Below are 25,662 nucleotides of genomic sequence, written 5' to 3' on the forward strand. Positions count from 1 at the left end.
CGGGCAGTCGGTGGATCTTTTCTCAGTCAAAGTTGGAGCCCACCCCCACGCCTTTTCCCTTCGTCTGCGTCACGCCCTCGTCGCTATTTAACCACTTCTCCCGCCCTCTCCCCTCCCGCCTATTCTCCAGATTTTTCACCTTCACGCCCGTCAATGCAGCGCACTTCGTCCGGTGTGGATTTCTCCAGCCTCTTGAATCCAGACAACTCCTCGGCCACTCCCCCCTCGCACCACAGCACCACTCCCTCGACCTACGTCGACGCCGGTGTCCAGTCCCATCCTTCCATGGCTGCTGCTGCCACTGTGCCCGCCATGGCCGCCCAGATGCCCACCCAGGAACAGACTACCCAGACCACCCCTCAGCAAGACGTGCGCCCTGACCTGCCGCGCCCTTACAAGTGTCCTCTGTGCGACAAGGCCTTCCACCGCCTCGAGCACCAGACCCGTCACATCCGCACTCACACCGGCGAGAAGCCGCACGCCTGCCAGTTCCCAGGCTGCACAAAGCGCTTCAGCCGCTCTGACGAGCTGACCCGTCACTCGCGCATCCACAACAACCCCAACTCGAGACGCGGTAACAAGCAACATGCCGCCGCCGCCGCTGCAGCTGCTGCCGCTGCCGCCGCCGCTCAGGCCGGAATCATGGATCAGGCCCAGCACCAGGTCCTGCAGCAGATGAACCACATGATGCCTCCTCCTCCCAAGATGAACAGCCTATCGCACTCGGCCCCCTCATCCCAGCTCTCGTCGCCCAATGTCTCTCCTCCCCACTCTTACGCCAGCGCCTACACAAGCAACCCCGGCTCTTACCTGACGCGTAATGTGAGCGGCGATCTCAGCCCAGCGGGCCTCAACCACCCCATGGACATTAACCTGCTCGCCACCGCTGCCTCGCAAGTCGAGCGCGAGAACTCACTCCCCTCGCACCACATGGGTCTTGCCAGCAGACATACATACGGGACCCACCCTTACAGCCACCATCCCTACTCGACTGGCCGTCTTCCTTCTCTCTCGGCTTACCACTACAGCTCGAACCCCACTTCTCAGCCAATGTCGCGTTCTCACTCTCACGAGGATGATGACCCTTACTCGCACCACCGCATGACCAAGAAGTCGCGTCCTGGCTCTCCTCAGTCGACCGCGCCGCCATCGCCTTCATTCTCTCACGAGTCGACCTCGCCAACTCCCGACCACACTCCCTTGGCCACTCCTTCTCATTCTCCTCGGCTTCGTCCGCAGTACTTCCATAACGGTGTGCAACTCCCCACGCTCCACCATCTCTCCCTCCAGCACCAACCGCCTCCCGCCCTTGCCCCTGTTGAGCCGTCCGCTGACGGTCAACAGCCGTACATTCCGACGCACCACAGCGGTCTTCGCATCAGTGAGATCATGGAACGCGAAGACGGAGCCCAACGAAAACTGCCCATCCCCATGGTGCCATCAGCCGTCAAAGTCAACGATCTCCTCAACAACCCCAACGGCTTCAGCAGCGGTCAGTCTAGCACCACTGGCAGCATAGCCGGCGACAACTCGAATTAAGCACGCTTCGAAAACACGTCTTTTTGAAATCATTGTCAAGGCGTTGGACGTTAATGGCACGATATTATGGCCTAGGTGTTTTGATCGATGGTTTTCGGAGTCTCTGTTTCTCTTCGTTTCGGCACGGCGTTAACACTACCTTATAGACTGGACTGGAGTCGGCTTGATAGTATCATGGAGCGGGAATCGCGAGGGATATCCCACGAAGGGTTCCTCGCCGGGTTTTTGGCGGGGAGAATACCTGCAATCAGAAAGATTGCCTATCGTTTTGTTATTGCTTTCGAGAACTCCAATGACTTCGTTTCTGTTTTGCGATTTTAGCGGCCTTGCTTCTCTACAACTAATGCGGATGAATGAAGTCCAGTGGCTCCTTCCTCTAGATAGACGCTTTCTTGCACTCCCCTTAGCTCGTTTATTCGAAACAGACTCATCCTCTGTTTTGCAAAATACACAACTCATTCAAATCTACACTCAAACGCCTGACTGTTACGGCCTATCGTTGAATCACCGCCTCCACATTATCAGCTCCACACAGTCTCCACAACTTGCGCGTCGATGCAGATTCGTATGTGTTGGTCTCCGGAGTTTCTTATCCACAATCAGTCCACATGCATGCCCCAGCGTCCTCCAAGCCTCCCCACGGGCCCTTACAGAAACGCACCATCATGCAGAATCGGCGTCTCACCTAATGGTTGGCAGTCGGAGCAATGGGACTTGCGTACGAGAGGACGTCTGGGCGCTTAGGTGGGCTTACGGGATCGTCGCCTCTCATTTCGCTGTCCTGTCCTTTTTGCCAACGAAACGATCTCACGAGTTGAGTCATCACTGGCTCACAAACGGTCTTGTTGCTGTGCACCACGCTTGCTGCAGATTACCCCGATCATCCCTCCGCCGAAGTCACGCCATGGAGACTCAGGATATACGTACGATGCATGAATAAGGGCCCCCTGATCGACGGAGGCAGAGGTCGCTCTGGCCACTGACTCTCCTCCTCTATTCAACGGAAAGAATGCTTGTCTCGTAAGCCTTGTTCTTTTCTCCACATGCACCTGCTTTATCGGACGTTGGTGTGTCAAGGCATTTTGCAACCATATCAACGCAGCAAGCAATCTCTTCCCTTTATAGTCAGATACGACGACTAGGGCAACCGTCTTCCATGGACGCTGGTCGCAAGTACTGCCCGAAGCGACCGTCCGCTGTTCTCGGGCAAATTCGGGAGGACGTATGTCGAATTGCATAGAGAAAACCAAGCACATGGCGATCATCGTACGCAGTTCACAGCAGGATTTCTTGCACAGAAATGTGATCAGAAAGGATCGCTGTTTTCTAGCCACCAGTGTTTCTGCGCCGGCCTCCTTCCTCTTGGACGGTCGATGTGGCTTGCAGACACAGAATACCTGCATTCGATACATGCCGTGAGTTGGGGTAACCGGCTTGCCAAATCGAGAAAGACCACCGACACCGTCTCCGCGATCCTAAAGTCTCTCCAGGTTCCTTATCTTGCGGGGATCGCGGGGAAACAAAATACGATCGCAACCTCTTGTCATGTGCACGACAGGGCGACTAGACAGAAAGCTTGCTGCTCGACGTCAAGACACTAGGAATCCGCTTTTCCGGTGCTGCTCTGATACTCAAGGACAGCTGCTATCTTCTCACGGCCGTAGTCATCTGCCCCTCATGTCGTTACTTGTGCGAGCGATAAGGAAGGACATGCTTCCTCATACACCAACTACTGCCACCGGCGCAAAACCATCTTCTGCTTCACCGCAACAACGCGTTCTTGGACTGGGCATTCTCAACGAAACTGCCTGCCCACTCGGCTCCACTTGGCATCTGAAGTGCAGACAAACTTAAAACCGGTCAAAGTCCTGTTCGAAAGAACGTGGTGGACCGCTGGAGCGAGAATCTTTCCTTGCTGTGCCGTCAGAAAGCGCGATTCACTCAGCTACGTCATCAAAGACATTGTTGTCGATGCACCCCGATCGATAACCCGGATGATATATGAGATAGAGCACTGGCCTGGAAGTACAAACCCCGTCGGGCAAGTGGACAAGATCAGAGATCTGAATCGTGCAAGAAACCGTGGGGGTGCCATTTCAGACCGACAAGATACAAGCAGGCCGCGTACCCGTCACTACTACGTGATTGTATTGTATTGGCACTATCAGCTCAACGATAAGCGCGCAACAGACCAGCGAATCGCCGACCGCAACATCGAGCATATCGTCTGTATCGTCCTCGATTGCCGATGAGTAGGCAAACATCAGAAGCGATACGTGCAAGAAAAAACAAGAAGAGATAATGACATGTTCGCAAAGACAGGCACGTGTGTGGTGGCTGCGGTACGAAAATGGTACATGGCTTGCAGTATAGATTCCTCGATCCTTCTACGTACCCAGACTGCCGTCCCGGGTGCCCTGAGGTCTGGGGGCGCTTCCATCCGCCCAAGCCACCTGCCCCGACCCCTCGATTTCCCCAGGATGATGGCGTCGAATCAAAGGCAAGTTCGACGTCCACCAACCCAAATGGACATTGGTACATCCATCTTGTTCACCCTATCAACCCAGACTCAAGCAAAAGGGAGTGGCACACCGAACTTTGCTCTGTTTCCCCTCCGCACCCCCGCGAGATTGACTAGACGAAGCTCCGACTGCAGAGCCTCAGTGCCTAGCTTTCGGTGATATTCTCGGTCTTCGAGAGCTTGCACCTTGTTTCGACCGTATGTCGTATTACAATACCTATCGGTCAAGAGGATGGAGGAACGGTTTTGCTTGGACGGCACCTTCTCAGCTCCTCAGCTCCATACCTTCCTCTTCCTCTCTCTTCTTACCTAAGGGGAATCGTCCTGAGCAATGTATGCATGAGGTGATAGATGCCTGATTGACACCACCAAGGGGATCATGCAAGCCCGACTAGCGATCGTGTCGAGGCTATGCATGTCCTAAGGGGTGCAGGACTTACGGGTCGTCTATGTCTTTGACCGCCAATTTTGATGGGGGCGACCATGTGTTCTTGACGAGACACTTTTGGATGTACCTTCACAGCTGAATGTTTCACATGCACATGACACGAGCAAGAGACACGCGTTTCGCGGGTCTGCTCGGCCATGGCAACCAGAGAGATCATTCCGAACCTCGAAGCATTATCTTGGCTGGCACAGAGAGGTAGATGATTGAGACAAGGAAGTTGATTCGACTCAACATCATGCGATTGGATACTTGCATACAGCAACGTGATACACCAAAACTTACCACCGTCGAACTGGTGTGGAGTGAGCTCGTGTCCGCCTGCTGAAGCTGTTCACGCAGATGATCGAACCAAGTGTATGCATAGGCGCATGGCAAGGACATTACGCGACCTGTTCAAGTCATCCAGCCCAATGCCACGAACCACGTGGGTTACGAAGAGGAGAGTGAGTACGGAAATTTCATCTCTAGGGTACTGACTATTCAAAGTCCGAAAGTGGTGTTGTGCGATGGTTCGAATCCACCAACCAAAGACCATGCACACCAAACCCACACTGCAAGTACTCTTTTGATCTCAAGATTGATATCTTGCTACTGCCCGTTCAGGTTTTTCTCCAATCAATCTAGGTGAGTGATCATCTTTGTGGCTTACACCGCGGGCCGCAGCGGCGTGCATATTGCATGATACATACAGGGTATTTTCAAGGCCGATGGATAGCGCGCACATCGGTGCGCCTGCATATTCAAGGATTACAGCGAATGAATGGTGTTACCAAGCTCGAAATAAGCAGTCTGCAAGCCTTACAATAACCTTCGGCTGTGCAAACACCCTGTATATTTCTTTGTTGCACGCATATGCGGTCCCGTGTTCCGTCACATGCCAACGATAAACACATAAGCCACCAACAACTCAGTCGTCCCTGTTTCTTCTCATCACATGCCAAACGGGATAGCCTGATGACTGCTTTTGTGCATTCATTGGTTTATCCTGATTCTTGCAGATTAATCCTGAATGCGACCTGGAAATAGACACATGCGGAGTCGAAGAATGTAGATGATGGCGGAGAGGACCGACGTGGGGGTGGTATGCTTATTTGCCGGAGTGTCTTCCTATGGAGCAAAGGGGGTAGCTTGACTTTAGCCGGTAGAGAATGCTGGAGAAAAGGCGGCAAGATGGACAGACGGCTGGTAATATTCAAACAGGCCAGGGATTGCTTTTACCGCAAGAGTCAACAGGTCATCTGCTGATAAGGTCGTGATTCAAGTTCAGTCGTCGATGATGATGGTCGCAGGGTTGTGGTTCTCGGGTGCAGCAGTGGCAGCAACTTCGTCGTCCTCGAGCAGTGCAGCTTCATCAATCAAGCCTTCGGTATCTGCCTCGTCTCCATTCAGCCAGCCGTACTCGTCGCGACCTTCTGCGGTGCTATCAGCAATCTCGGCATACGGGCGCTTGCGGATCTTTGAAGGTGACGCGGCAAGTGTAACGACGGGAGCATCTGCAATGGAATCCTCACTGACGATATCCTTGAGTCCGTCCTTGTCGAGGGTGAATGAAATCACTTGACCAGTTTCTCCTTCGTCAGAGAAGGCCACGCCATTGTTCTTTTGCAGGCCGATGTATCTCGCGCTTTCTGGATTCTGCTGTTGCTGAGCCCAGCTCCCGAGTCTAAAGTCTCTGAACATGACGAGTCTGTTGCTTATGCCGGCTTCCCATTCAGCTCCTCCCATGCCAGGGACCAAGACAGCACCTAGACCACTGCCGGATCGTACGCGCGTGGCACACCCGGTAGTGATCAAGATGACCATGTCGTTGAGGGCAGCTAGTTTCTTCAAGGCAGATATGAGAGTGCCCATGATGCCGTAGCGACGACCGGCAGCCCATCTTGCGGCTTCAGATTTATGGCTCGAGAAGGTGTTTGCGCGATTGCGAGGGTATGATACTTCGAAGATGGCATGTAGGTCGTCTATGATCATGAGGGCAGTCCCTGGCGGGGGGAAAGATTGCGGCGGATGTAGAGTCAGGGCAAGCAGGTGTGCGACGGTAGGGGTCGAGTAAGGGTGGAAGCGGTCCAGCCTGGTGTCCTTGTCGGGTTCGGAGGCATTGACGGAAGGGTTGGCGGCAAGAAAGTCATTCAGTCTGCATCTTGCGAAAGCTGTCGTCGCATCTGCTTTGGTGTGAGGCAGTGTCTTGATAGAGTAGGCAGCGGAGAGTAAGAGAAGACGCACCTACCCAGATGACCGAGGACCCATTGTTCAAGGCGTGTGTTGCAGTTTGTAGTCTATAGGAGCTTTCAGCATCGATTGGCGACGGTAGCGGACGCCGAACATACGCAAGAGACGTCTTGCCCGAGCCGGCAGGACCCCAGATCTCAGTCAAGTTTCCACGCGCGAGTCCAGCCTTGGAGGTGCCGAGAATCGCATCGAGTCGCTCTAGGCCGGTGGAGATAGACCGGGGTCCGCGGGATTGCAGGCTGAGAAGTGCTTCCGAGGCCGAGACGGTGGGCAGGCGATCTGACAGACGGTCAGACTTGGTATACGGCCAGATGATGGAGACGCGACATACGCGAACTTGACGGCGGCATGCTAGCAGGAGCCGGTGGCGGCGGGATCGGGACAGGGGGTTCGGACATGTTGATGGTGCGTTGGACAGCCACAGACCATGGGGAGATGAGGCTGTTAGAGCATGTAGAAGCTATTCGAATGTCTTCTGGCCATGTCCAATCAGCCGCATTTAGGAAGACAAGTCAGACAACAGAGCCGCGATGCGGACCCGTCCCTATCGATTACCGCTCGGCCTCCCCGGCTCGGTAGGAAGACTCCCGCGTCTTCACATGACTTTGGCCCGCGACAAGATGCCTGCAAGCACCTGCTCTCCCGGAGATGGTCAATTTTGTCGTGAGCCAAGTCTTCCTTCTACGGATCCAACACACCTTTTCACCTTTGCATCTTGAGATCGTCCTGTCATCCATCGGATCTGCTTCCATCACTACTGCTTTCGTACGCCTACACGCACAATGGGTGGCCAAACCACCCTCGGACTCGCCGATGAGGGTAGCGGGCCGCTCCACATGACTTGCTTCAGCTCCCTGTCTGGGCTCAAATACTACACCACTCCTTTCTGTACCTGAAGATCCTGAGGCCCTTCGTGTTTTTGTTGTTTCCTAGACTGTGAAATTGTTGGCGACCATGCTGTGCTTTTCCCTCTCTGTTTCGCCTTCAAGTCTTTCTTTCACTTCTTGAGCTGTCTTTCCTTCTCTTGACCATTCGAAACTTTATACACTGCTACACTCGCTGAAACCCGACAACATGGACACCCTCGTGCAGAGTGGCGCTTTTGCCCTAATCGCTGCTCTACTGGTCGCCTGTACTGCTTCACTCCTGCTTCTCAGCTCCCAATTCCGAAAAGAACTCGAGGCCAAATTAATCGTGCCAGGATGTCGTCGTTTCGGTCTCGTCGGCAAAAGTAATATGACCGATCAATATTCACCCGAACACAACGGCGAGAACCTGGACTCTTCCGCTGCATGCAAGATCAAGGCTTTGTTCATCTACCCCGTCAAGTCCTGCAAGCCTGTGGAAATCGAACACAACGATGTCATCCTCACTGGTCTACGCTACGATCGTCAGTTCTGCTTTGCCCAACTCAAGACAGAAGAGGTGGAGAAGGAGGAAGGCGACCTTGGCGTCAACACTGAATGGACTCACAACTGGAAGTTCATCACTCAGCGCAACGTACCTCGATTGAGTCAAGTGGATGTCCAGGTCTGGGTCCCGGATCCGTCATCCCCTTCATACTCTCCAGATGCCGAATGGGTCAAGTCCAAGGGTTGTCTCGCGTGCTCGTTTGCCTTCACTCCGGAATGGTCATGGAATCTTGACGGCCTGAAAACCGCATTCTCGCTTCTCAAAACTAAGCTTGCTCAGCGCGATTTCAGAGCCGAACCACGCCTCGCCTTCAAGCTTCCCATCGCCCCTGACGAGAAGAGATCAAGCAAGTACAACCGGGAAGTCATGAAGATCTGGAAGTGTTCGCCAATGGCCATCAACGTCACGTCAGAGATACCCCCAGATACACTGGCAAAGCTGAAGTACTTCCTTGGTGTCTCCAATCCTCTTGCTCTGTTCATGGCAGACCCCCTCAACCATCGCCAAGTGTTCAGAAATGCACCTTCGGCAGAAGAGGCTGGCTACCAACCCGGCGTAGGCTTTGCTGATGCTGTAAGTTGTCTTGGGTCTTGAATATAAATAACAGTCGCTGACATTGTAACAGTACCCGCTATCCATCATGGGCATTCCATCTGTACAAAAAGTATCCAAGACAGTGAAGAACCTAACAACACCTCATCTCAATGCGCTCCGCTTCCGCGCAAACATATACTGTGAGTACCATTCACGCTCCCCCTCAACCTCGACCTTTAGCTAACAAAAACACCAGTAACCGGCTGTCCACCCTTCGCCGAAGACGGCTGGAAAGTCATCCGCTCGGGAAACCTCGACTACCACGTCAGTTGCCGCACCACACGCTGCGACCTGCCCAACGTCGACCCTGAGACCGGCATCAAAGACCGGGCTGAGCCCTACAAGTCTCTGAAACAATCAAGAGGGTTTGTGGATAAAGGTGCTGGTGCTCATCCAGTGCTGGGCATGCAAATGGTACCTTTACTCAAGGATGCCAGGGGTAGTGAGCAGATCAGAGTGGGTGAGGAGATGGAGGTTGTCAAGACGGGAGAGCACTTTTACATCAAGTTGTTCCAAGACTAGGAAAGTAATAAAAGTTTTGTGGTATTTTCCTTCTTTCAACAACGCGCACTTCTAAAGCGGTGCCTGTGTTGTAGCCGAGAAATGCCGTTGCCGACAAAGAGTATGGCGTAAGTAGGAGCCTCTGTTCTCGGAGACCATGACATGATTCTTCATATCGAGCTTTCCGTATACCACACATGGTTCTCTCTGAATTGACCACTGACAAGTCGTACATGTGATCCAGAGTTTTGTATTCATCTATATACAGCATCGGCAAACATCCTACTCGCCACGATCAGAATCCATCGACCAACTCGGATCCGTCTGTACCACAAGACTTTGAGCATGACTGCCTTGGCCATCCACCAATCCATTCAACCAAGTCCCCAACCGCAAAATCGCTTTACTCGTCTGCAACTCCACGATAGGGAACGCACCACTCGCATACCCACTTGTCGCCAAATCCACACCATCGATGTCTTTTGCATAGACGTAATCGCAGTTCAAGGCGTTGCTGTCGCGAGCCCAGTTTAGTGCGCATTCTAGAGCTCTGGAGGGATTGGAGCAGGCCATCCATTCCGAAGTGGGGAGGTCAAAGTCGTCAGCGTGGATGCGGGAGAGGAGGTTTGAGAAGAAAGGGTGGATGGTTGTATTGGGGAAACTTGTGACGTTCGCGTCGGCGTAGGGTATGTAGCCATCCCAGACCTTATGTTTTGGCGTCAGAAAAAGAAATTTACATGGGAGTGATGGAAAGGATGCAAGAGCAGAAACTTACAGCATGTAACTCGGTAGTCTTGTTCCCGAATACAACTTCGATGCCATTGCCTCCCGCCTTGCGCCCCGAAGCGTGCAAAGGCTGTGCGATATCGCCCAGGAAATGCACTACCCACTTCAATGCCTGCGAACAAGTTGTATCCTCTCCATTCAGCAGCTCACCAGCCTTGACTCTGTCTATACAAGACTTTAGAATCTGCGTCTGATTTGCTATAGCAGAAACCACGCAACCGCCTGCTGAGCAATCACGGTGATAGTAAACATTACAGTAGCGAGGAGCGTCGTCTGCAGAATCTATCCAGTGCCATTGGTAGCTGAAAGCGCCTTTGGGGGTGTGAGCGTAGTCGTCTGCCCATGCTGCTGCGAGGCCGATGCTGTTGTTGTAGTGGGGCTCGAGTATTTGGTAGAGAATGGACTTTGTGGAGGGGGTCAGAAGGTGTTCTGCGGCATGACCGATTTGTTGATGGACGTCTGGGTGGGGATTAGAATATGCGAATGGCATGTATAGAGGATTGTTGATTACCTTTATTCCAGGCATAGATGCTGGTTGCCATGAAGGCACTGGCTATGAGGAGTGAATTGACGAGCATGTCTTGTTTCTTGATCAGAAAGTGGGGTTGAAACGTGCAAGTACTCTCTATATAACGTGGAAGACGACTGATGATATCTCTAGTGATGTATGGTCGACAGATACAAAGTGAGATCGGGGATAACAGAAGGTTGATGTTGATGTGGAGATGGTGCAAAATGCGGGGTGAAACATGTCAGGGACTTGTTAGGTGGCCTTCCAACAGTTTCACTCTTTCACATGTCAATCCCGTCAACATGAATGGCTTTTCCGACCATGGGCTCGACGAGGGAGCTTTTGGAGAGTCAAAGGCCTCTTCGGTCGTAAAAGCCTTTGACGCCTTCCGTACGTGCCAGCTTCTTCTTCTTCTACGAGAGCACACGCGCTGACCGTCTCCCGCACAGCCAAAACCAAACCCTCGTACCAGACAAAGACACAGAATGGAGGAGTGTGGACGCTCTTCCTCGCCGTGGCCTCGCTCCTGCTGGCAGTGACCGAGGTGCGCCGCTGGTACGTGGGCGAAACACACCACACCTTCAGCGTCGAAAAGGGCGTTTCGCACAATCTGCAACTCAACCTCGACATTGTCGTCGCCATGAAGTGCGACGACCTACACCTCAACGTCCAAGATGCCTCTGGCGATCGCATCATGGCATCTCAAGCTCTGTCCCGCGACCCCACCATCTGGTCCCACTGGGACAACATCAAAGGCGCCCATTCCCTCGGCAGCAGCGCAGCCGAAAGAGGCGGTGTCGACTATCAAGAGGAGGATGTTCACGATTACCTGGGCGCTGCCCGCAAGAAGAGAAAATATGCAAAAACACCGAGATTGGGCAGGGGTGCTTCCCCCGATTCTTGCCGCATCTTTGGCAGTCTCGAGCTCAACAAGGTCCAAGGAGATTTCCACATCACCGCTCGCGGACACGGCTACATGGAGTTTGGCCAACACCTGGATCACTCGTCCTTCAACTTTACGCATTACATCAATGAATTGAGTTTCGGTCCTTTCTACCCCGGTCTGAACAATCCGCTGGACAATACGCGCACCGCTACCGAGCAGCACTTTGAAAAGTTCCAGTACTATCTTTCGGTTGTGCCGACTGTATATACGGATAACCCGGGGGCTCTGCAGAAATACTCTGATGCGGCTGTCCCGTTGTCTTCTGGCGATGATTCGGTTCCGCAAGTGCGTTTGCCTCGCAACACAATCTTCACCAATCAATACGCCGTCACTGAGCAATCACACGTCGTCTCGGAACGCCAGGTCCCTGGTATTTTTGTCAAGTTTGACATCGAGCCTCTGATGTTGACGATTGCTGAGGAGTGGGGTGGCCTGTTGAGTCTGTTGGTCAGATTGGTCAATGTAGTCAGCGGTGTGTTGGTTGCCGGTGGCTGGGTCTTCCAGATTCAGGAGTGGGCTAATGAGGTTGCGGGAAGGAGGAGGCAGAGGAGACAAGATGGACACGGCGGTGTTCTGACGGGGAGAAAGAGTATGGACAAGAATTAGATTTTGTGACAATCAAATTAACTGCTATTCCTCCAATTTTCCAAATATGCTTGTGCTATCCAATCGCTTTCCAATGTGTATGGGTAAAACATCTCAAGGCTCACCGGGCCAGATCTCATCAGCAATCGCCCTAACCAACTTCAACTTCTCCACCATATCATCATATGTCAACAGGTTTCCCTCACTATGCGACGCAAACCCACACTGCGGACTGACTCCAATCCTCTGCAGCGCCGTCTCCCTACTCTCCCCACTACCCTCCGCCACAAACTCTGCAGCCCGCAACACCCTCTCCACCATCTCCTTCTTATCCTCCAACTCCGGGAACTTACTAGTCACCACACCCAAAACCACAAACTTGTCCTTTGGCAGTGCTTTCAAGGGCTCAAAGCCTCCGGCACGAGCAGTGTCGTATTCGAGGTAGTAGGTGCTGACATTGAGGCGTTGGAACAGCTTTGTGGCGATGCGGTCGTAGCCGCCTTCGCTGAAGTGGCGCGAGTTTACAAAGTTGCCGCGGCAGAGGTGGATGCCGAGGTGCATGTCTGGCTGGCGGATGAAGCATTTGTTGTAGAAGGAGATGTAGCTGTCGAAGAGCTCGTCGGCGGTTTGGGTGTTGGATTCGTCTGCTGCCCAGCCGTCGAGCATCTTTTCGGAGCAAAAGTCTGATGAGGGAGGTTAGTTTTGAGGCTTGTCATGAAGAGTCTACAAAGGCTGGAACGGAGAATGGGGATGCGTACAAGCGAGGTTTGGGTCATCGACTTGGGCATTTCTCAAGCCTGCGTCGTAGAGAATCTGAAGTTCGATCTGGTATGCTTTTGCAATATCCGCAAAGTACTCTTCATCGTTGGCGTACACATCCTTTGGGTAAGCTTTGCCAGTCTTGTATCTCAAATGATACCTTGTCCACTCGTCAGCCCCCCGATTTCAATAGGCAAAAAGCAACACAGCGAATCAAAGACTTACCAATTCGGTGCAGCAAGCGTGAGTTTGATATTCCCCCACTGCTCCTTGGGTACAATACTCTTCATATACTCAAATTGCTCGATATAGCTGCTGTTGCCCGTGTGTTCAATCTTACCATCACAAATCACCGTTTCTCCTGGCACATGATCGGCCTCCAAGAATGCAGCAATGTCGGGAACATATGCACGAAAGATATCAGCATCAGGTCCTTGGATTTCAGTAAAGCCGTTCAAAGAAGGAAAAAAAGTGCCCCAGAACATGTGGCGACGGTATTCTCCATCGCTGAGAGCGTGGAACCCGCATTCTTGTTGGATCTTGACGACGTCGGCGATTGCTTTGTCTTCGATTGCGGGCAGAGAGTCTTGGGTTGCTTTGTGCTCGTGGATATCACGGCGGGCGGCGAGGAGGTTGTCTGGGCGTTTGAGAGAGCCTAGGTGTTCGGCTCTGAAGGGAGGGTTCTTTGGTGCTGACATGGTTTCGGTTGTTAGTCTTGTAAGCTTTCAATGGATCTGGTCAACTCGTGGAGAGAGCTGGGGAGGTCGAGGTGATACGTATGAGCTCCCATGTGGGGTGATGATCCGCTACCCCACTTTAGAGTTGGGATGTTATTCTTACAGTTGGTTGACAATCACAGATATACACGGCATTACCTGGTCGTTGGAGCATTCTTCTTATATTCCTTGACAGGTAGGAAGACCTCACGGTGTTTTTTTTTGACATGAAATGTAATGATTCTATGACAGTTCTTTTTTGGGAAGCGGTGGTATGCGATCTGGACGTTACAGAGTAAGCCACTGGACGTTCTCTATCGATTCCATCATCTCCCTTGCATTTCATTGGCTCAAAGCAAGCTCTCTCCTTTGGACAGCCTCAAAGCCAAGCCATATTCTGGGTTGAGACAAAACATCAATCGCTCTAGAGAGATGAGTTCATCATGCCTTGGTCGCCTGTCATTGTTACCCAAAGACTCCAATCTTGGAGGGCGATCAATCACACAACATGCACTCGAACATCAAAAACGCACTTGACCATCTAAGGCCTGACTACATGCCCTTCAGCTTCCGCGCCGTGTATGAGTATCAGAAAGATACAAACAATGCCTGCAAACCGAATACCAATCATTTGCTCTTCCGTCTGGCAGATGTGTTCCTCAGGACTTGGGATCTAGGATTTACCGCTTTCGGTGGGCCGCCTGTTCATTTTCAAATCTTGCATCAAAGATTTGTGGAAAGCAGAGCTGGACATGCGGCGTGGGTTGATGAGCAGACGGTATGTTCTATGTACAAATAGGAGACTTCCTGAGGATTATGCTGATTGAATCTAGTATCAAGAGCTTTTTGCCGTTTCTCAAGCGCTGCCTGGACCGGCAAGTACGAAGCTATTGTACAGTCTTGTCATGTATCATGCTGGTCTAGTATGCGCTATCTTTGCATTCTGTCTCTGGTCTCTTCCTGGAGCTGTTGGCATGTTCCTGCTCTCCGTCGGTGTTGCCAAGATTGGTGAGACCTTACCTGGTCCTGTGTATGGTCTACTGTCTGGCTTGAATGCCTCGACGGTCGGTATCATCGCTCTAGCGGCTATACAGGTGAGTCGGTTCTAAATTATAACCCTTCCTTTTTTCCATTATTTAAGTCCTTTGCCGTGAGCTACTCGATAGCTCACAACGTACTGACGCAATTGTTGCAAAAAGCTTGCTACCAAGGCCATCACTGATCCTCTATCTCGCATCTTGGTCATCTTCGGCGCATGTGCTGGACTCTGCTACTCGGCGTTATGGTACTTCCCAGTTTTGGTAGTGATTGGTGGTGTGGTAGCAGTCATCTGGGACCTCTACCTCAGCCGCGCAATCGGCAGATCCCTGGCCAAACGCCAGCAAAAACGCATCAACCGACAGCGTGTGGCGGAAGAAAGTCAGCCAACTGCAACAACTAGCATCCCGTTACAGGACATGTCGGCATCACGAGCGTCATCCTCACAGCGACGAACCGCAACACCACAACCTCCCAAGCTTGCCATCACAAATGCTGAAGCTGCCGAACGACTTACGGAAGAAGCGCCAGAATCACAAGACCACAAGTACTCTTTCACTCTTTGGCAAAGCATCGCAATCGTCATCCTCTTCTTCGCCTCCTTCGCCGCCATCCTCGCCTCCCGAGGTGCTATCACCGCTCCCCCCTTGATCCTCGACCTCTTCGCAAACATGTACCTAGCCGGCACCATAATCTTCGGCGGCGGGCCCGTAGTCATCCCTCTACTCCGCGAATACACCGTCGAGCCTGGTTGGGTATCCTCTCGCGATTTTCTCATTGGTCTAGCCATCATTCAAGCTTTCCCAGGTCCCAATTTCAACTTTGCGGTGTATCTTGGTGCTTTGGCCGTTTCTTCTTCCCATCACACTCCAGGGTTTGCAGGCGCTGTGCTCTCTTTCGTCGGTATTTTCCTCCCTGGCCTCACCCTCACGACCGCCATATCAGGGATCTGGCAACGCGTACGCACAAAGGCTATCGTCGCTTCCGCTCTCCGCGGCATCAATGCTGCAGCCGTGGGCTTGGTCTTCGCTGCCGTGTATCGTCTCTGGGAAATCGGATACCTGACTCTTACCTCTGGCAGAGGCAAAAGTTTGGCGGGAGATCCTTGGTGGGTTGTTGTTGCTGCGGTTACGTATTCCGGCGCTGCGTGGTTCAAAGTTCCTCCTGCGCTGGCGGTCGTGGGAGGTGCGGTGTTGGGGTTGTGTTGGTATGGTGTTGCTGGCCAGCGGATTCTGGGACTCTGAAGCGTCGGCCTTCCTTTGGTGTCCTTGAGTCCGGAAGGTTTGTACGTCGAGGGTATAGTATTGTCTCATCCACACTAATCACCTTCAATCACGAGTTTGTCAAGGATCGTAGATCAGGCGTGAATGTGGAGATTCGAGGTAGAAAGTGGTAGGATCTGGTACAGCTCGTTGTTTGGTGGCCCCTCGTTCTTTCCTTCTCTGGTGTCCCTTCCTTGTTTTGGTCGACAGCTCCGTTTGACTCTTGTTTCCATCACGTCTTCAGCTCATATCAAACCATCATCTGCTCATCTCCTTCTCCACCGTACATTCATTAAGAAGCATGAACTCCACTGAGCAGCAATAAACCATCTCGGATATCCCTGAAATCATCGTGCGTATCATGCCACATCTATCCTCAACATTCATCCTCGAGGAACTCCAGTCGCCAGTCCGCAGCTTTCCTGGTATCAAGGTGCTATCATCTGACGGGATCAAATGGAGAATTGATCGCATTGGAGAGGCGTTTGCCAACGTACAGTACGTGCTCGTCTTTACTCTTCTGTTTACTCTTCTCTCAGTTCACCTAACCAACAACATCTACAGCTTACAGACACTCGCATCGAACGATCGCGTTGTCACTCCTGTCCCTGGCTACGACACATCATCATCTTTGCATGCCCCACCAAGTTCCCGCCGCATTCCTTCGACTGCACTGCGCGCGGCATCCCGTGCATCTAGTCAACGCAAGCCTCACTCGGAATCCAAGAAACAGGCGTGGAAAGAGACAAAGATGGGAGACGCCATCATAAAGCGTCAACCTTCACCTCCCCGCTCCAATGCATCCAAGGTCCGCGAGCCTCGCCCGACCATCGTTCTGTCTTCAGGTGACGAGCGGGATGATCCCATCAGTGACCGTCCATCGCCTTCTCGTCGCTCAGGCCCCAAGTCCTCACATGACGACTTTCCGCCGGTCTCTGGAAGAGGAGAATGACTACATGCTCACCGGCTACCACGCTGCCACAGGCGCATATCGTCTGTCCATGAGCAAAGGCAAACGCCACCTCGACACCAGTCCGTCCATCACTGAGAAATCAGGCAGGCCAGTCAAGAAAGAGGGCAGTCGCCATCCTGCAAGCCGCCCTTCTAGCCCCATTGATTCGTCTGATGAAGAGGGCGACGCCGCTGAATTCATCAGACACCGTCAAGCCAGTTCGCGTTGGGGAGATGGAGTCTCCGAGCCAGATGTGAAGTTATCGGGCAAGCCACTTAGTGTTTCTACAATCGGTCGACAGACGGCATCCACCCTTACAATGGTTACACATACTCTCCGTCCTAACGGATTGTTTGGATTCACATGCCCGGCCCGTTCATGCCACGAAGCCTTCGACAATGGCTTGACATACGAGCAATCTGTGGAACACGCTCTCCTCCACGGTATCGAGATGTTCGAGATGGGCCTGCATGGATGTCCATTTGGTTGCCGGCTTGGATTCATCGATCCCCTTCAACAAAGACACCACGTCCTCTTCGACTGTTACTTTGCTCCCCGTGCGCCCTTGCCCGACTTATACCGAGACGGCATGCATCTCTGCAGCCACCCTGAATGTCGTTCCAAGTATGACACGGATGCCCTAATGCGCCAGCATTACTCGAAGGTCCACGCACCCGATATGTACCAGGCAGATTCAGCCGCCCTTAACCAAGATCACGTCTGTTTGAAAGGATTTCCCGACCCCCGATCCCATTACGCCCATATTGTTTCATCCAGTCACCGCTCGCACACGACCCGCATCCTGAGCAACTTCGACCCATCTTCCTTTCTCCTTCGCCACAAGCCATCATCTGGTGGCCATCCCAAGCAGCCTGCTATTTCGATCCTTGCGATGTCCTCCTCTATAGAGTATCGCATTCTGCTTCTGATACTTTGTACGACTCCGCTCTTCTCGAGCTTGTACCTCTCACCACCAGCGATCTTCTAATCCTCTGGAAGACCAAAATTCGCAGTCTACAAATGGCAGTGCGGTACCCCGAGGCATCGGCTGGTCGCACAGCGGGGTCCATTCACAGTGTCCAGATTCAGGCATGGAAATTTACTGAGCTTCCTTCCAACGAGACATCAGATCCAGCGGCACATCTATTTCCTCCCATTGCACCCGCGTATGCCTCACGTAGCCAGCTCCCGTCACCCCAACTGCTCAAGCAGTTATATGCTGCCACAACTCAGCGCCGCAAGGTCCATCTGACCTTCATCTTTCGACACAGCCAATCAGCCACAAAGTTACACGATCAAGATCATGTCCGCGAGGCATTAGCGTTGGCATCGCACATCAACGGCCGCGGCAGCGTCACTGTCGTCAGTGTCTCGGTCATATATGGCAAGTATATCAAGGGTTGCTTTGCTCCATCCTTTGGAAACGACATGGAAACAGAGTTGGAGTAGGCTGCTCAGTCCATAGTAGCTGCTCGTCCATCTGTTGATTCGCTCGGACGCCTCATGGGTCAAGCATCCCGTGCAGCGGAGTCCATAAACCACACATCGTCAACGCAATCATGGGTGGTTTCTGTCCAGTCTCCGTCCCGATGCGAGCCAACGCACTCTCCCACCGCCAGGGCTGTCACTACCGCCTGCTCTCATGATAACGGTAAGGCAAAGTTAAAGCTATCACAATGCATGGTTGTTACTAAATAATATTGACAGCCACTGAGAGCCCCTGATATCATCGCTTCCTCATGAGCTCTCTGTGGAAGCCTTCTTTTCACCAAGGGGATTGTGCATCTCTATGGCCGTCAGCGTAACATAGTCCTGCACACGGGGAGGATATTGTTAGAACGGGAGTTGCAACCATTACAACACAAATGCGTACGTGTTTCCTTCGAAAAGTGGGGACCGATTACTCTTTATCATGGCTAGACAGGGGTTGATGGAATGACTGCATCCCTACACAGCTCACTGCCTGACGCAAGGACTTTACTGGTTGCACATAAAAAGGTAAGCATCGAGTTCCTTCTTCTTCTTCTTCTTCTTCTTCTTCTTCTTCTTCTTCTTCTTCTTTCCTGGAATGTCGACGGTGAGAAGACCGTCCTTGAGAGATGGCATTGGGCATGCTCCCTTGACGGCGCAAGAGGGACGAGACGTCAATCATGAGGCGGGAACGCCGTTCAGCGAGGCAGTCCGGGGATCATTGAGGTCCCGATGTTCAAATGCACTGGGTCCTTATCAAGACCAGACATCCTACTTCGTATACTCTGGTTGAAAGATATTGTAAACACGAACTCTGCATACACCTTGCACACTGGACAACCAAGAGAGATGAGAGAAAAGACATGTTGCCTTGATTACTGGAGCTTTATAGACTGACATACTGATAAGAGCTACTCATATAACCACTACTGTGTCTGTATAACCATATATGCCGCGTACTGAGAACGTCAAAAGAGTGGCTAAACCAAGTTGCTTTGGTTCGAGAAACAGAGAAAGGGAGAGATACAACCGGAGAAAACGAAATCAGCGAAATACCTTCTCGTTTCGTTCTTGTGTCACGGCTCTGCTGCGACAAGACACCTTAAGCCTTGACACCCACAATCTGACACAGACGAGACGAAGCCTCAGCCAAGTTCGAGCCATACGAAAGATGCGATCCAGCTCCCTGAGTCTTACCGCTGAAATCGCAGACAAAGTCGGTAGAACCACAGTATCTCACCACCTTACTGTCATCCACACCCTTGAAACTCTGTCCGTTCATGGGATCGCCGAAAGCAGCCACAGCAGCAATCTTGGAACCATCGATGGAGTTGAGCGCATTGTGGACCACCATGGCACCTTGAGAGTAGCCGCCGAGGATGATCTTGGTGTCGGGGCATTGTTGGAGGGCGAGGTTGACGAGAGCAGCCATTTTGGGGCCACCTGAGGCTCCCATGTTGGCGTTGCCGGCTGCGTCGGCTGGGTAGTCTACGCCTTGGACGGCGCAGGAACCGGTATCCTTTACGAGGCCTGAGGCGAGACCGGGTCCGACGATGGAGCCGAGAGTGCCCATCTCAGTGGTACTGTGGAAGAATGATCAGCTATTTTGAATCATGGTTTGTTTGAGAAGAGTTTCACATACCCGCGAGCGAAGATGAAGGTGGTCTTCTTGCATCCAGTGTTACCGGTAACATCGTTGCTGGAAACAGCGCCGCCAGCAGCACCAGTCAATGAACCGAGAGAACCGAGAGAGCCAAAGCCATTTGTAGCAGAACCTAGACCGCTATTAGCGATGTGTATTGACAATCCTACTTAGAGTACTGGCTACCTGAAGATGAGCCTCCGAATAGTCCACCAAGACCTCCCGAGGCAGCACCGTTTCCAGATGCATCAGCAGAAGCCGAGCCGCTGGTTGACGCTCCAGCCGAGCCAGTGGCTGATGCTCCGGCCGAACCGCTTCCAGATCCACCAAGTCCCCCAGTCAAGCCGCCGAGACCACCGGTCAAGCCGCTGAGACCACCAGTAAGACCACTGAGGCCACCAGCACTTCCACCGGTCAAGCTACCAAGGCCTCCGGAAAGTCCGCCCAAGCTGGAAAGTCCACCGAGTCCACTTCCGCCAGTAAGGGCCCCAAGACCGCCAGATGCTCCCGAAGGTGCACCATATGCCTCCCCAGAAGCTGCGCCGTAGGTACGCTTCTTGATGTATGACTTGTAAGTGCTGCCGGATGCGCCAGTGGCAAGAGGAGGAGCGGAGGCTCCTGAGGCAGATGCAGCATCGACTGCAGACTCGCTGGGAGTGGGAGCCGAGCTGTCAGAACCGTACATAGGTGCTGAAGCAGCATCAGTGTTGGCGGGAGCAGACGGGGCAGCTGAGCCAGATGTAGCGTCAGTCTCAGTGTCTGAAGGCGAGCTTGAGTCGGGCGAAGAGCTGTCAGAGCCGTATGCGGAAGGAGACGAGGCATCGGGAGTGGTGGGAGTTCCAGATGCAGCATCGGTCTCAGTGTCTGAAGGAGGGGCAGAGCTGTCGCCTGATGGAGGCTTACCGTTGCCGTAAGCACCACCCGAGGCGTTTCCTGAGGCATCGACTGCAGTATCGCCTCCAGCCTTGCCAGAAGCATCTCCACCTAGTCCCACCCCGGCTCCGAGACCACCGTGAGCACCTGCATTGCCATGGCCGCCCAAACCGAGGCCACCGAGAAGACCACCGATTCCTCCAAGCCCTGCGCCCAATCCAGCTGACCCCTTACCACCACCTCCGAGGTTGGCTCCAATTCCAGCGTTCAAGCCTCCCTTGCCATCAGCTCCGATGTTGGCACCAGCGCCTCCCTTTGCATCGCCTCCAATTCCAACATTGGCACCGATTCCTCCCTTGCCATTGGCATCACCGCTAAGACCGCCATGGCCGCCCAAGCCGCCGAGGAGACCACCAAGTCCTCCAAGCCCAGCATGAAGCCCAGCATTTCCGTTGCCACCAAGCCCAGCATGAAGCCCAGCATCTCCATTGCCACCAAGCCCAGCGTGCAGCCCAGCATCTCCATTGCCACCAAGCCCAGCGTGAAGCCCGGCATCTCCTGATGCGCCGATTCCTGCGTGAAGACCGGCATCTCCTGAGCCCGATGCTCCAGCATTTGCTCCAGCGGCGGGAGAAACTTGAGTGTTGCCGGAGGCACCACCTGAAGCGCCTGCAGACCCTGTGCCAGACAGAGAACCGTAGGAACCGTAGGTGGGGACAGGGGTAGCGATAGAGCAGATGGCAAAGGCCAGAGCTGCGGTTGTAAGTGAGTATCTCATATTGTCGAAGAGTTGTGTTGATTTTCTGTTGTAGTGATTGAAAGATGTAATAAAAAAAGAGGCAATAACGAATGAGACTGTCGAGACCGGCTTGAACAGTTGAAACCTGAGGAAGGAAGAAAGAAGGAACTGTGATGCTGGATGAATCGATTCCTGTTGGAGAACGAGCAGATACTTATACCATGTTCTGCTTGAGCATGCTTGAGCGACTGACTGCAACTGACTCTTGGTCGGGGTCTGTGAGCTGACAAGGTTGAACTACCGAGGCTTGGTAGAGACTTCAAACAGTAAACTGCCTTAGCAGCAAGGCCAGATCGGATGGTGTTACAGGTTGTGGAGCTGTAGGTGGCTGAAACTTGAAGACGGCCTTGACTTGAGCTGGGGTCAGATGCTCCCAAAATGGCAATAACGCCATCCGCACGGCTTCCAAACAGAACTCCGATGTGTCAGTGGGAGATCAATTAATTTCAATCAACTCGAACGACTCCAAATGGATATGCAGGCGGCCGTAAGGGAAGAACGGGCTTCCTCTTTTGGTCGATGAGGATGATTGATCGTCTTTGCAAGATTCTCATGTTTCAGCAAATGCTTCGCTCAAGCCGTCAGAACTTGCTCCCATGATGACAACCTTTCATCTGCTAATTACAGTCCCGTGAGTAGGATTCAGCCGAGAAGTCCTCGAGTCATTGCCGCAATAGTCTTCTGGACCTTTTCGAGCAGCATAGGGTAAGAGCAAGTGTCTGAATGTTATTGTTACAGCTGATGCATTGGGATGAAGTTGGGGTAAGCTTCTGCTTGGCACGTTTCATCCATCACCACCGTCAACTTCAAACAGCCGCGGTGCCTTCCGAACTATTTCCAGCTCGGCCACACGCTCCCTTGTTGCTTGCCGGTCGATCGTATAGTCACAAGTGACGGAGATCCCCCTTCTGCTTTGGGATGGCCATCAGGGCCTCTCGAGAAGGCACGCATGCATACCTACCCCAGACCATTTGACGCTATTGTTCCATCATGCGGGAAGAGGTCTGTGGGATTTTCAGTGGTTGTCAAACGAAACTGGAAAATCTTGACTACAGGTTTGGTCCATTTTGGTTCGAGACAGCTCTGGTTGTTTGGAGGTCTGTCGACTCTTCACCCCGACCTCAACCAAGTCGAACTTGAGTTTGTTGATCAAACATCGACTGTCATCATGGTTGACACCCCTAACCTGTTTTCATGCACCTCGCATCCACGTACGAGAGGAACACTAATTGTGATCGACGACCACAATCATGCTGCTTTTTGTAGGACCTGCATCGAAACCTCGTCTGATGCTGTGAGTGAGCTCTTGCAGATATTGCTGCCCCAGGGCTATTCTCCGTCCGAGGCAGAATGATGAACTTTATACGCAAAGAAGACTTGCGTGCGTCGATCACATTGCTCTTCGGACGAGCTAGAGACGGTTGATACAAGGGATAGCATTGTGGGTCAGAACTGGTCCTGGGGAAGTATGCTAGATGCTAGCCTATGTCGCTCTCATCGCAAGTAAAGAGCATACCTACCTACACACATGCACCTTACCCGAAGCATCCGTACTTGTTGTGAGCCGAGGCCTTCCAAAAGCATTGACGAGCAAAAAATGATTGATGCCCAGAATTGCTTTTGTTAGAACCAGCCAAGGCATGGTGCTCTGAGCCGCGACCGGTATGCCGGATGTGCAGCGAAGCTGATACTGAGGTTGATGGTGTGATTGCTGCCCTAGCCAAAAGCGATAGATGATACCTTGGGGTGGCACCGTGTTCAGGGCAGTCTGAAAGTGTTGAGAGCCTCGGCGACCATTATCTGGTGCTTGGAGGGCTTGAGGATGGATCTACACGATGAAATGTTGCAAAGCAATGGTTTTGTGGTCTAGGTTGTGGCGGTCACAAGAGCAAGCGAAGCCAAGCTGGAGCGAGTCAAGAAAGTGGTCCTGACAAAATAGCTGCATCTGGGAAGATACGAGACAGAAAAGTCTGATTGATAGCGCAAGACGTTATGGTATCGGAAAGCGAGTAGGAATGTGCGTCAAGGGAGCTTTCATGTTGTTGCTTCTCAAATGTGTTCGATGGCATCATAAGACGTAGGGCATACAGCAGTAGTCTGAGGAGGGAGGACAGGCGACCTGAAGTCCATACAGATTCGTAGAGAGATGGACCAGAGAAAATCAAACTCTAGATCGTGTAGATAGGAATTGGAGTTGTTTGTGTGTGTTGGCAGGTGATGCTGATGCCAACGCCTTCGAGGGACGCGCTTGGACCCTGCTCTCTCAAGGCCAGCTCACATCAACACGCGGCTATAGCAGACAGTCAACGACATTGATTATACTCAAAAATGCTCGTGTCACTGACTGTGGGCAAGGTCGATGCCGGTGTGGCAGTACTGCTTACCGAGGACAAGCGATTGGTACGAATCCATGGCTCTGAATGGAAACGAGACATGCCGGGCAAGACTAATGCGCACCACAGATCGAGTTCCCGTCCATTCTGCTGCCCGCCGACATCACCTCGGGCTCTATCGTAGACATCAACGTAGCTCGTAATGAGCCCGCTGAAGAGAAGGCGGTCCAAAAGTTCGACGCTCTCCAGGAAGACATCTACTCGACCTTCGGCATCCACTCTCCGTCCGCTCCCATCCTACGCTGTCGCAATGCCACCCAGACTTCGGTCGTACTCGAATGGGACCCTGTACAGCTGGCGACCGCAGAGTTGCGCAGTCTGAGCTTATACCGTAACGGCAGCAAGGCTGGCAACATCCCCCGCGACAAGCTGAGCACAAAGATCTCGGGTCTGGCTGTCGATAGCGAATACACTTTCCACCTTGTCCTGCGCACTTCGGCCGGCACATACACCAGCGACCGTCTTACCGTTCGCACTCACAAGATGACCGACCTGACCGGCATTACCATCACACCCGGCATCATGCCTCAGCAACTGCGCGACGACCTGCAGGCCACCGTTGACCGCATTGGCGCAAAGATGATTGACACGCTGCGCATCGACACAACCCACTTTGTCTGTACCGAGGGCCGTGGTCAGGCCTGGGAGAAGGCTGGCGATATGAACGTTCCCGTCGTTGTGCCCGACTGGCTCAAGGGCTGCGAACGCGAAGGACGCATAGTCGGTGTCCGCGCTTACTACCTCGACGCTGATCCCAAGCTACGGAACATTGGTCCCACCAGCCAACCCTTGCCCTCTCCTCAGGTCAACTCCGACTCACGACGACCTTCGACCCAATCACAAGCTCCCGCCCAATCGCAACCTCCGCAAAAACACCTCCAGATACAGCCACAGCAACTCAGAGTCAATCCACCACTCGCCAGTCCTCGTATCGAACACACACCACCTACACCCGAGCAGGCTCAACATCCCGAGATCCCTACTCCTCAGCGTGAGCCTGTTCCTGCATCTCTACCAAAAGACGGGTCCGCCGATACTGCTCCTCCCACACCGCCCAAGGAAGACTCTGTGCCTGAAGTCCAGCAGCCCTCTGCGCAACATACTCAACAAAAGCCCGTTTCCGATCTTCCTTTCCGCAACCTCCCAAGCAGTGTAGAAGAACAATCTTCTGAGCCAACACATGAGGTGCAAGCTAGCTCCGACCCCGTCGAAGAATCTGTCGCTGTTCCAGAACCATCTGCAGAAACCGAGGAGAAGTCTGTCGAGCCTGCTTCGGTCAACAATCTCAAAGCTATTGGTATACCTCATGCTGAGGAGCCATCTACCAAGGGACCAAGCGAGTTCGATGATGTTGCTCTGTAAAGTAGTTGCCATGCTCTGTGTTCGCTTTTATCTGAATTCTCCCCATAGTCATACCCCCATTGTGTATTTTCAAGCTTTTCATTTCCTTGTAGCCTGTTGGGCTTGTCTGAATCACAGTCGTATTCTTGCTCCATACAGTATGGAACCTGATCAATGGCCGTCATAGTGAATCACTCGTTCCGATCGACAATCGTGGCGAAACAAATAAACATGATCGGATTTGATTTGATTTGATTTGATTTATCGCTTCTGCCGATCACATTGTTACAGAGGACGTTCCTGCCTTGTGAAAAACGGATTGACCAGGCGACTTCCTATTTGGC

At 52.7% G+C, this 25,662-nt stretch overlaps 11 protein-coding genes across 11 annotated transcripts; 7 read left to right on the top strand and 4 right to left on the bottom strand.

The window, feature by feature from the left end:
* Nucleotides 1-285: 285 nt before the first annotated feature.
* On the top strand, nt 286-1,539 carry M436DRAFT_45820 (uncharacterized protein; the record flags this gene model as incomplete). The annotated part of the gene is made up of 2 exons (XM_013571930.1): nt 286-663; nt 742-1,539. The coding sequence occupies 2 exons, from the start codon at nt 286-288 to the stop codon at nt 1,537-1,539; spliced, it is 1,176 nt and encodes a 391-aa protein (XP_013427384.1).
* Nucleotides 1,540-2,695: 1,156 nt separating this feature from the next.
* On the top strand, nt 2,696-3,791 carry M436DRAFT_63835 (uncharacterized protein; the record flags this gene model as incomplete). Its single annotated transcript, XM_013572203.1, has 3 exons — nt 2,696-2,761; nt 2,814-2,954; nt 3,204-3,791. 3 exons carry the CDS (start codon nt 2,696-2,698, stop codon nt 3,789-3,791), a joined length of 795 nt encoding a protein of 264 aa, XP_013427657.1.
* Nucleotides 3,792-5,771: 1,980 nt separating this feature from the next.
* M436DRAFT_46767 (P-loop containing nucleoside triphosphate hydrolase protein) lies at nt 5,772-7,020 on the bottom strand (the record flags this gene model as incomplete). The annotated part of the gene is made up of 3 exons (XM_013572112.1): nt 5,772-6,673; nt 6,732-6,784; nt 6,836-7,020. Coding segments are annotated over 3 exons (1,140 nt in total), but the record flags the coding sequence as incomplete, so codon positions are not given.
* Nucleotides 7,021-7,937: 917 nt separating this feature from the next.
* Nucleotides 7,938-9,248, top strand: M436DRAFT_12304 (MOSC-domain-containing protein; the record flags this gene model as incomplete). The annotated part of the gene is made up of 3 exons (XM_013571893.1): nt 7,938-8,723; nt 8,776-8,884; nt 8,941-9,248. Coding segments are annotated over 3 exons (1,203 nt in total), but the record flags the coding sequence as incomplete, so codon positions are not given.
* Nucleotides 9,249-9,527: 279 nt separating this feature from the next.
* M436DRAFT_63838 (nuclease PA3) lies at nt 9,528-10,609 on the bottom strand (the record flags this gene model as incomplete). The annotated part of the gene is made up of 3 exons (XM_013572204.1): nt 9,528-9,950; nt 10,021-10,490; nt 10,543-10,609. The coding sequence occupies 3 exons, from the start codon at nt 10,607-10,609 to the stop codon at nt 9,528-9,530; spliced, it is 960 nt and encodes a 319-aa protein (XP_013427658.1).
* A 235-nt stretch (nt 10,610-10,844) lies between these two features.
* Nucleotides 10,845-12,094, top strand: M436DRAFT_81933 (DUF1692-domain-containing protein; the record flags this gene model as incomplete). Its single annotated transcript, XM_013572354.1, has 2 exons — nt 10,845-10,932; nt 10,992-12,094. 2 exons carry the CDS (start codon nt 10,845-10,847, stop codon nt 12,092-12,094), a joined length of 1,191 nt encoding a protein of 396 aa, XP_013427808.1.
* A 93-nt stretch (nt 12,095-12,187) lies between these two features.
* On the bottom strand, nt 12,188-13,530 carry M436DRAFT_46278 (5-methyltetrahydropteroyltriglutamate-homocysteine methyltransferase; the record flags this gene model as incomplete). Its single annotated transcript, XM_013572022.1, has 3 exons — nt 12,188-12,756; nt 12,832-12,992; nt 13,058-13,530. The coding sequence occupies 3 exons, from the start codon at nt 13,528-13,530 to the stop codon at nt 12,188-12,190; spliced, it is 1,203 nt and encodes a 400-aa protein (XP_013427476.1).
* A 574-nt stretch (nt 13,531-14,104) lies between these two features.
* M436DRAFT_46177 (chromate transporter) lies at nt 14,105-15,830 on the top strand (the record flags this gene model as incomplete). The annotated part of the gene is made up of 3 exons (XM_013571996.1): nt 14,105-14,326; nt 14,382-14,642; nt 14,748-15,830. 3 exons carry the CDS (start codon nt 14,105-14,107, stop codon nt 15,828-15,830), a joined length of 1,566 nt encoding a protein of 521 aa, XP_013427450.1.
* Nucleotides 15,831-16,209: 379 nt separating this feature from the next.
* On the top strand, nt 16,210-18,249 carry M436DRAFT_81936 (uncharacterized protein; the record flags this gene model as incomplete). The annotated part of the gene is made up of 3 exons (XM_013572355.1): nt 16,210-16,717; nt 16,791-17,518; nt 17,578-18,249. The coding sequence occupies 3 exons, from the start codon at nt 16,210-16,212 to the stop codon at nt 18,247-18,249; spliced, it is 1,908 nt and encodes a 635-aa protein (XP_013427809.1).
* Nucleotides 18,250-19,372: 1,123 nt separating this feature from the next.
* Nucleotides 19,373-19,968, bottom strand: M436DRAFT_46101 (cutinase; the record flags this gene model as incomplete). The annotated part of the gene is made up of 2 exons (XM_013571979.1): nt 19,373-19,853; nt 19,913-19,968. Coding segments are annotated over 2 exons (537 nt in total), but the record flags the coding sequence as incomplete, so codon positions are not given.
* Nucleotides 19,969-23,912: 3,944 nt separating this feature from the next.
* On the top strand, nt 23,913-25,339 carry M436DRAFT_72852 (chitin biosynthesis protein; the record flags this gene model as incomplete). The annotated part of the gene is made up of 3 exons (XM_013572269.1): nt 23,913-23,984; nt 24,047-24,968; nt 24,999-25,339. The coding sequence occupies 3 exons, from the start codon at nt 23,913-23,915 to the stop codon at nt 25,337-25,339; spliced, it is 1,335 nt and encodes a 444-aa protein (XP_013427723.1).
* Between the last annotated feature and the right edge of the window lie 323 nt (nt 25,340-25,662).

Source organism: Aureobasidium namibiae (genome assembly GCF_000721765.1).
Source record: "Aureobasidium namibiae CBS 147.97 unplaced genomic scaffold scaffold_8, whole genome shotgun sequence".
NCBI classification, from domain to species: Eukaryota; Fungi; Ascomycota; class Dothideomycetes; order Dothideales; family Saccotheciaceae; genus Aureobasidium; species Aureobasidium namibiae.